General features: G+C 41.3%; 2 protein-coding genes across 5 annotated transcripts in view; both read right to left on the bottom strand.

The window, feature by feature from the left end:
* samd11 (sterile alpha motif domain containing 11) overlaps positions 1-10,283 on the bottom strand; it is a 1,171,052-nt gene that overhangs the window by 571,830 nt on the left and 588,939 nt on the right. The window lies entirely within an intron of this gene.
* rbm15 (RNA binding motif protein 15) lies at positions 5,878-8,626 on the bottom strand. The gene has a single exon (XM_044038049.1). The coding sequence runs from the start codon at positions 8,470-8,472 to the stop codon at positions 5,920-5,922; it is 2,553 nt and encodes an 850-aa protein (XP_043893984.1). The 5' UTR covers positions 8,473-8,626; the 3' UTR covers positions 5,878-5,919.

Here is a 10,283-nt window from a genome sequence, read left to right as displayed (position 1 = left end):
ATTTATATATGTATATATATATATATATATATATATATATATATATAGATAGATATAGATATATATAGATATATGTATATATATCTATACATACGTATATGGTGGAGGATTTTGAGTTTTTACGTGGGTTCTTTGTTTTTCACCAGTTTGCCTTCCAAGGTACTGTATTGTATCTTTATTAACCTCCTGTAATGTCAGCCAAAGACACATTAGAAACCTACCTACAACTTGAAGCTCATCATAAATGAATTGTAAGTTTGGTCACTGTTATACTTTAAACCACTATGACTATCCATTGTTCAGTCATGTTGTAAGTTTTCAACAAGGGTGGCCCAGAATCCAGAGAGGGACAAGTGCTTTGTTACACTGCCCTCTTATGGCTGAGGCAGGCATCTACTCAAGGAATGCCATCTTAATTAGTCCCAAATTATTCCCCCTCAACTCACTTTCACAATATTGAGCAAGGCTCTTTGTATTGTCTCAATAACCAGTCATGCACAAAAGCTCTTTTGGCTCACGAGCTGCGTTAACCACCAGTATGCAATTGTGATTCAAGGCCTCTGTATATTTTGTACCATCGTAAAACTTTGATAAAAAAAAGTATCTCATGCTTTAAAAGTAGATTTAGTTTGAGTTTATTTTACTTCTTAGTTATTTTGAATCTGTTAAGGAACTATGTGTTTGAGCAATACTTTTCATGGCTGCTTGGAAATATTTCTGACACCACTGTGAAGAAACAAATGTATGCAAATTCATGTTTGGGTGAAGAAGTTTTTGTCACTACTCTTACTCCTGGATTTGTTAAATGAATGAGTTTAGAAAACATGCATAACCAATCATAGCTACCTTGTTCCAAGCCTTGTAACAGTGCACACTCAGCTATAATAAACTGATGTGTAACTCGGTCTCTTTTTGTGTAATTCACACAACTCACGGTGATAAATGCACTGATAAGACAATTCATCTAAAAAGAAAAAAAAGACACCAGCTGCAATTGCGATTTAATATATTTTATTGACAAACCATTAAGACACGCCTCTGTAAGTAAACAATGTTTTTATATTGGGTCTCAGATTAGACCCTGGAAAGTCTTTTTACAGTTATTTTTGTCAAAAATATCCACATTAAAAGGCTACACATGGTCAAACAAAGAAAACATACAGCTCACTTACCTATGAAGAGACCAGGAGGTGTAATTATCAGTGGCCTTGTGCACCAACTTCTGTCCAGCAGAGTTCTGTTTAAGAGACAGGAAGACACGTTTTTATGTCATTAGTGTTTAAATGTTTGAATGTAAGAGAAAAACCTGTAGTGACTGTAATAGTACAAACCTCACTGCTTCATGCTATAGTGAACTGCACCACAGGCAGCACAGACAATAGAAAGCAAGTGTGAAATTTAAATGAGTGGATGAGTGGAGCTTTGTTTACCGACCTGTAGATCAGGTGGAAATCATCAGTATATATAGTAAGATAAGATGTGTTGAACTGAGAAAGTTGTATAATTCCATGTTGGACATTGGTTTAAATTAGCAAAAAACTTACTGCCTTACTAACACCAACATACAAGTTTATTATTGAAAGAAAAAATCTTTTTCTGAAAAGCTGGTGATGCTTTGAATCCAAAGTGTTCTAATGAAACATGTCATTAAGATTGACAGAGTTTATTTTGAGTTAAATCTTTCTATTCAACTGATATAACTGCATCATCATGCTGCGTATAGTAATGGTTAATGGATCAGACCTCATTGAAATATACTTGAGAGAAAAGAAAATATTAAGTTGTATTCCTTTAGGTTCATTAGTTTAATACAATCATCATAAAGCAGGCAGTAAAGGGAGGACTAGTATAAATGTAACAGTCAGATATTGAACATTGATTGATTACATCTAAACTTAACATGACATGCTTCCATTGCTGAGTGATATTCATCATTTAATTGAAGTCTCCAGATGCAAAAATAGATTTGATTTTCTTTTAAATTCTGCTAAGTCACAATAACACTTAAGGCTTTAACATCACTGTATGATCAGTAAAGCCAGGAGTGGCTTTCTCGTGATCACAGTCATTCTCAGTCTTACATTAGATAGAATACACTTAAGGCCATCAAAAACATTTAATAACTTTAATAACTACATTTACACCATGTTTCCCTCAGACAACACATCAATCTTGCCTTTAGTCTTTTGGGCTATTTTTCCTTCAGTGACACAATTGCATCTATATTCAATCATTTAAGCTCAAAAGCAACCTGATGTGTTTAGAGTTTTTCTTGTATCTAATCTTGAAATCGTATTGAACAGCTGCTTAGATCCTGATGAGAAGACTCACCAGATTTTCTCTCTGATCTTTTTACATAACAGCACCTTGGTAATGAACAAGTGCCTTCCTTTTACTACAACATTTGCACAAGTAATTATATTAGAAACAAATGTAGTAGGTCACTGTTGACATACATCACATTTTGTGAAATTAATTAAAACAGCTCTATTTGTAATATGTTATAGTGGGCAGTAAACAATCCCATTATCTTTGGTCTGGGATATGTACCAGTTGCCAATACAGAAATGACCTCAGTAATGACTTTAGATTGGAACCAGTGCATTTGCATTTGTATGTGGTGTTAACACTTTTACTTACCACTGCTGCCTGAACCACCGACACAGACGTGGCAAGCAGCACTTGTTTTCTTACTCACCAATGCGCCCTTCTCTACTGGTGTTAGATACCAGCTCTGTCCTGGATGTCTGCTGTGCAGTAGTGTGATGTGTCAGGTAGGTGACCGTGAGAGAGGAAAGCAGCTGCTCCGTGGTCCTCAAGATGGCAATGTTTCTCAGTGTTTCTCTAGTGATGAAAAGGGTTCTTCTCAGCATACAACGCTGCACTTGTTTTCATGCTAATATGACTAAAAGTGGATGTCAGGAGGAAATTGACAACTCTCCTTCCTGTGTAAATTGGACTTAAACTTAAAAGCAAAGGCAAAATGAAAAAGGTCTCCTAGAGGATGTTGAGGAAGAGTGGGGTCCGCAGAGTGGATTCCTTCCAGCGGTGTCACATGGTGTAATTGACCTGGCCCGTTTTTGTCTTCTCTCCATGCTGCAGCAGAACTCAGATGTCAACCAAATACATCTTCAGCACGGCAAACACACCTCTTCATTCGTCTCCTCGGAGAGCGTTCAATCAGAGGAGGACACAAAGTTAAGGGCAAACAATATTCCTAGCTGAGGTTGGGCCAATCCTTTTCCCCTGTGCCAAACATTAAGTCAAATCAAACCATTACTGGGGAAAAAAATATGATAGACAACTCAGCCCAGTAGTTCAGCTTCGCCTCTGCAGTGAGACAGCATGAACTGCAGATGCTATGGAAATTTCAAGCGGTGTCACCAATCTCCCGAGTGGAGTGTGTGACGGCCAGTGATGGAATTTCCTCAGCTCCTATTCAGAACCAGGAACAAAGCACACGAGACCCTTAGATAATGAGCAGGGAAAACGCAGGTGCGTGCTGCTGTTTACTTCGGCCCCCGTCTCCTGAACCGCTCCGCTGTCTGCATCTGCCACTGTTTCACACTGCAAACTGCTGTAAACAAGGCAGAGGCTCCTCGGTCCTGATCAGGTGTGCACATGCCAACAGGAACGGTTGAGGGTATAACAGGGAGTCATGAGGGAAGAATTTAAGATGGACAACTTATGAGCTCACAACAGCGATCCTCACACGAAAGCAAGGCTCTCTCTTCGCTGTTGCTAAACAATTTGGAAATTGTCTCCCTTTTCGTGTGAAGAAACAAAACATCAAGTGACAACTCCTTCGAAACACAATAAGGCAGCTTGTTTCTTCAATTCACTTCCATCGAAGAAACATGTTTCCCTTCAAATGAACAATTTATTAATAATCGGTCACATTAAGTGCCAAACCGCACTTTCAGGTACGTGAACAGCTTCGCGTGGGCTTTAAGGATTTTCCTTTCCAATGACATCAAAGTGTACAGAGCTCAATTTTCCATTTTAAACAGAAGTCATCACAGGTGCAGATGGGCTACACAACTTAAAAGCTTCCTCAGCAGTGAGGACTCACAAACACTATGTTGCCTTCACTGCAGAGGTTTTCAGCTCTGCACGCGTCTCCTCGGGAGTCCAGTGTTGCAGTGGGTGGGATGTTGACACATAACAACTTTCAAACATGAATGTTTCCAATACATATGAAACCACACTCAGTAAATAATAGCCTAGGGTGGATTACTACTGCATGACAATCATACAAAAAAGAAAATATTGTAAATAGGCTTGTGGAGCATGTCGACAGTCATGAGTAAAATTTTGTCAGATTCAACCGTTAAAATCTAAATTCAACATAAACTGTAAAGGTACTGTTAAAACTTAAAAATCACTCATCAACATTTACTGAGCAACTGGTAGGTTTTTCTTAATTTTTTGTACCAAAATTTGAATTTTACTGAATATTATTATCATTATTATTAATGAAGAACCAAATGGTTTCAAAGCAAAAGTGTAACAAAATGTCAAATATCAACACAAAGTTCTCTAAACTTTTGATCCATTATCCATTACTACTGTTGTTTTCCCCCCCAACTCACATTACACAATCATCTCTAGGTAGGGAAGCACTAAATAATATGTTAATTAAAAAATATAACATGTTAGTATTTGTTTACTGTGCCATCTATGAGTATTGTATTATGGGCTGTTCCTTGGGCAAAACTCACTTCTGTTAACATTCAGCATTCCAAAGAGTTGAGGTGACAATTTGACTTAACAGTGTCTCTGGACACACACCGAGTGCATTGTCTGTCTTGAACTTTAGTGTTCAAATAGTGAGGAACATAATGAAAACACTCAATTCTAAATCATGAACCTCAACATGTCAAAGAAATAACAATGAAGGTAACTAAAATGTATAAGCTCTATCCAAACACTTCTAATCAGCTATGAGAAACTTTGATATCATAGGGACCAGAGTGAGCTTTAATGCAAGCTCATCAAAATGAGAATACAGTGCACAACTCTTCTAGTGCACACCTCCCTCCATTTACGGAATACTTAAAGCTATCTTGCTGCCATTAGGGTGGTTACCTAAAGAAGGCAAAATAGTCAAACCCTTTGGCCAGTGGGGCATGGTGCATTGGAGGAGTTGTGCATCAACCATCAAAATGTTAAACGGACCGTTTCTGTAGAGATGAGCTTTGCATCTGCAGTACCAGAGCTGCACCTTTAATGAAATTAAAAAACGCTGTGTTAACCTATGCACCCACAAGTCACAATATGATGGTAGAATTATTAGGGTTCCAGCAACAAGGTTGCAAGAACCCTCTTGAAACTGTAAGGATTATTAGTGCATTGTAATTTCAAGCTTTATAAATTATGTCATCTGATTCCTCATGTGAGTGCCTGTTTTGGAGGTAGACACAACAACACTGATATAAAGGCAATAATGTACTTGCCAGGGATTTTTTTTTTTCTTTTTAAGCTTTTGCCAATATAATGTCATATGGCAATTGTTTGTGGTTTTATTTCCATTGAGGTGTTATTGTGTCTACTCTGAATCTACCTGTGTATTATTGTTTTCCTGTAATTTATGCTGAAATTTTAACTTGCAAATTAACAATTTCTGTCTATAGTTCTTATCTCTTGTTATATGACATTGGAATTTACAGACTGACCTATAGTAGATTTGTGACTTTATGAGCAATTCTCACACCCTTTAAAAATAATTTCAAAACCACACAACCTTTGAGTTTTGTAGAAGGGCACTGTTTGTCCTTTTAGTGGATTACATGGCAACATACAAACACTCAAGAACCATACTAGTGCACCCTATAATGCAGAACACACAGCATGCAATAGTAACTGACATACAGCAGATTTTTTTTTTTAACATGACGTGAACTTAGTGTGTTCAGATTGTTAAGCTGCTCCACGAACCACAATCATGACCAGATAGTCCTCTTCACTTTTAGCCAGAGCTTTGGCAGAGGAATCCAGGAACTGCTGGGAGAAATCACAGGGAGGGAAAGCATGAAGAACCCCTGTGTTGTCTTTATCCCTGTTCGCTCCCACGGGCAGGCTGATGACTCCTGCTGCTTGTTTTTGGTTGAGGTAGGACACCAGGTTCCGAAGCGGACGCTGAGTTGAGGATGCAGGGTCAGATGAAGATGTATCCTCTGTGGTCCCAGGAACTGCCAGTAGAATGGCGTAGCCATCGGGACCTGCCACTTTGATGCGTCGGGACACCTCGTCGAGCTTGGGCTGGTCCAGACGGAGACGCTGGGTTATCTTCAACTCGCTCACCTGCCTCCCTGTTGTGCCATCAACGAGCAGATCACTGGCTACATTGTAGTCACCCTCCAGCAGGTGCATGTTGGCTGGAAAGTTGCTGTTCTTTAATAACAGCATACCATGCCAGGCCAAACTGAGTCTGGTGCCGTCCGGCTTGGACAGCTGGCCCCCCTTAGAACTGCTCTCAGAACGTTCTCTCTTGACTGGCCCTTTACTGCCATCACCTGCTTTGCGTTTGCGCTCTCCAATTGCTGAAACAACGCTGCTTGAAGAAGCTTTGTCAGAGAGACTCTGGGTTTTAAGTCTCCTTTCTGCTCCACTCCTTTCTAGGCTGCTATGGCGTTCTCGTGCAGGGGAGGGTCTCTCGCCCCGCACAGCACGCTCTGAGTCACTGAAGCGGCCTCCATCTCTGCTGCTTCCTCCAGGACTACCATCTGGAGAAATGCGTCTGCGCCTTACTGTCCTCTCATTGCTCTCTGGGGAGTGATCAATATGACGTCCATCCTCCATTACGCGCCGCTTACGTACAGGTTCTCGTCCCTGAAGCTCTCGTTCCAGAGACCAGGGCTCCCGTGCCCGCCGTTCACGTTCCAAGTGCTCAAGAGGCTCAAAAGGTGAGGCCCGTACTCGTTCACGAATAGCTGGGGTGGGCCATTCAGTTCCAGGAAATAGTTCTCTTTCCCTAAAGTGAAGTGGCGGTGGAGTCCGTTCCCTGACCCTGAGTGGTTCAGGTGCAGCACGGTGGACAAATGACTCGGCCACCATGTCAAAAGGTGGTATTGGAAGAGGCTGCAGGAACTGCTGCTGGTAGCGATGCTCAGTGTCAGCAAAGTCCACTCTCAGTCGTCTTTCTGGACCTCCGAGAGGGAAGCCCCTCATGTGTGTGCATGCTGCCTGAGCAGCATCCAAACTTTCATACTGAATGTAGGCCCAAGTGTCCCCCTTTCTGTAGTCAATTGTCCTGATAGTGCCAAAGCGATCAAACTCTCTTGCCAGGGCAGCCAGCGGAACCCACGGTCCAAGTCCACCCACCCACAAACGTGTGGTGGGAGTTGCTTTCCCATAGCCTATCTTTATGGGATTGCGGCCCACTATTTTGCCAGACATGCTTAGCTTTGCTCGGTGAGCCATGTCAAGATTTTCAAATTTCAGAAATCCATATGTGCTGGTCTGTCCTCGTGTAGGCCTTTTAATGTCCACCTCTGTAATTACTCCAAACCTGTCAAAGGCTCTCCTCAGGTCGGCCTCAGTGACAGTTATGTCCAGGTTGCCTAAAAACAACGTCCTGTTGGCTCTTTGGTCATCTTCTGGAGCTATAAAATCCTCCTCACGAAAAGCTGCTCGCTCTGCAATGAAGGCTGGACGTGCCCTGGCTTCAAACAGAGCAAACTCCCTGTCCCGCTCCAACTCTCTGGGCAGAGGGGGCGGTGGGGGTGGGGGGAGCCGTCCCAGGGCTAGCTGCTGCAGCCGGTAGTCTCTGTATCCGAGCCCCGTGGGAGAGAGGGGTCTCTGTAAATGTCTATGGCTTTGGGTTGCACCGTACAAGTCTCTCTCCACGGGGGAGCGGCTTCTTCTCCTGTTAATGTACACTGCCTCGATTTTCAACGGCCGGTCGTACAGCACCAGCCGCCCCCTGGCGTGCTTCGCAGCCCGGGCGTCTTCCGGCTTCCTGAAATTCACAAACGCTATCCGCTCGTCGTTGCTACGGCTAATCTTGACACTCACATCTCCAAATTTTTTAAACTCGTGAAAGAGTCCGTCTTCAATGTCTTCATCGCTCAGCTGGGTGCCGAGGTCGCTTATTTTGAGGGTTTTGTACTCACTCTCGGTGCTGGGCGGCTGGACTCGTGGCTCCCCCCGTGAAGTGTTACGCTGCGGGACTAAATCCAGCGTCAGGCTCAGGTTGTGGTTTTTACCCAAGGAGCTCGCGGCAGCAGACTGACAACTATGATTATTTCCAGTCCGACTATGGCTGTCGAAATCCCTCTCTCTTTTCTCACCAAGTAGACTCCTTCTCGTCGAGCCACCGTCACTTTTGGTCGAGCTATTTCCGTTATTACTCCCACTGGAGACGGAGATAGCCCCCATTTTCTTGCTGGTCGGGTGGCATCCTCCCCTGTCTCGAATATCGTCCAAGGCCCGGGAGCGCTTTTTAATCGGCGACCGCTCTTTACCTTTCATTTCAGTCAAGACTAAGCGCCGGATGTTTCGAGTGCCGTTTCTGCAAATTAATACAGAAAATTAATGAAACGAAAAGCGGATTTAATTCACTGACCCTGCAGCAAAACAACAACAGTCGCCATTTTGTAAAGATTAGATAGAAAGCCCGCCCCTTCGCTCTCATTGGTTGAAAAGTGGGTGGAAAACTTTTAGATCATATGTCAATCATCCGATGAGGCCGAAACGTTGAAATAATGTTATACGTTGGATGTTTCGTCAATAAGTATTCGAGGTGGATACATTATCACCAAAGTAGTGTTTTTTCTTGACTATGTGATGATTTAGTCTCTTTAGCCATTTGAAGGCACCCTCTGTATGATCTGACCGCGACCTGTTTATTGTAGTTCTATGGAATATGGATGCACACACACACTAAACAAATTAAATTATCAACAAGGCAAACAAAGAATATGATTACGTAGGAAAAGACATAGGGATATTTCCATCTCAGTGACACAAGTCTCTCATACACCACAAGATGGCAGTATTTGAACAGTAGCTAAATAAAAGGTAAACCTGGCCTTTCTCCCTGGGAATACATCCAAAACAAGCTGCTAATGAATCTGTTGTAATCTATACATTTATACAGTAGCCTGTATACATTTATCATTTTTAAAGCTTAAAAACGTGAAATGAACAACCTTTTAAATTGATTGGTAATTAAATGTTGTTAAGTAATTTGAAAAACTACTATATTTGTCCATGTCCTTTAGATAACAATGTTTGAGGCCCCCATTGAAATCAATAAAGAAAACAATAATATGTTTCTTTCTATTTCTCAAGTTCAGCTCTGAAAGAAGCTGAAATAACAAATTTAAAAAGTAGCAGCCATTACAGTACAGTAAAGTTTGTTCCACTTCTTAATATTTGTAAAATAAAAAACAACCAAAAAAAAAAACAGTCTGTGCCCACAGTACCATAAAATGCTAAAAGTCAGGTCTGTGATGGATTGTCATTAATGTACGATCGATTTTAATGGCTGATTGTGCTGAATATGACTCACTTTGCTGTTTGACTCTGCTGGTCAGACATTGTCTTTGTTAAATACACTATTTTACTAAAAATGCAAGGATCTGTGCAGTCACAATAGCAACACTTAAAAGCAGATCAATCTTGTTGAGATCAAAGCACACAACAGTGGCCAGCAGGCACCGTTATAGATTTTAATGAGCAATAAATAATATTTTTAGTCCAATAATGAGGCTGGGGGTACAGTAACTTCACCACTCTTAGTGGCAGTCGTCACCTAATGACCCTGACACACATATTGATGCTTAGTTATAACTGCCCCCTGCATTGTGTGGCCTCAAGTCAATCGTTTTCATGTACTTCATTCAGCAACATTAATATAGGTTGCTGGTTTTAATGTTGTGTGGTGTGGTCACTTTCATTTATATGAGAATTTGTCCAAAACCCCTCATCCATAATCATAAGATCGGGTCTTTTGTTTGTCAAATAGTCTATACTGCAATTATTATATAGATTACAACAGTGTTCAAAGTTTATCATATAAAATTCACTAAGCTGAAGAGTTTCCTCTTAGGTTTACAGACAGATACATTTGATTAACCTACTTCCCCTTTAAAAAAAATAAATATAAAATTGAGCACTGATCCACCATCTGCTATTTCTTTAGCTTTCCTAAAGATGGCCATCTTCTCAATCCCTTATCCCTTCTGACAGGGCTTCTTATCTGCTCCACTTAATCTGGGATTTAATCAGGGGGAATATGTAACAGCAGTAAGGGCTGCTGTCTCCCAGGGTCTGGCTGG

Source organism: Solea senegalensis, linkage group LG11, assembly GCF_019176455.1.
Source record: "Solea senegalensis isolate Sse05_10M linkage group LG11, IFAPA_SoseM_1, whole genome shotgun sequence".
NCBI lineage: Eukaryota > Metazoa > Chordata > Actinopteri > Pleuronectiformes > Soleidae > Solea > Solea senegalensis.
Note: the sequence above shows the minus strand (reverse complement) of the source record. Positions and strands in the feature narration are given on the sequence as shown.

Bases quoted from the DNA above. Each gene is read 5' to 3' on its own strand.
- rbm15 (XM_044038049.1), bottom strand. From the start codon at position 8,472: ATGAAAGGTAAAGAGCGGTCGCCGATTAAAAAGCGCTCCCGGGCCTTG.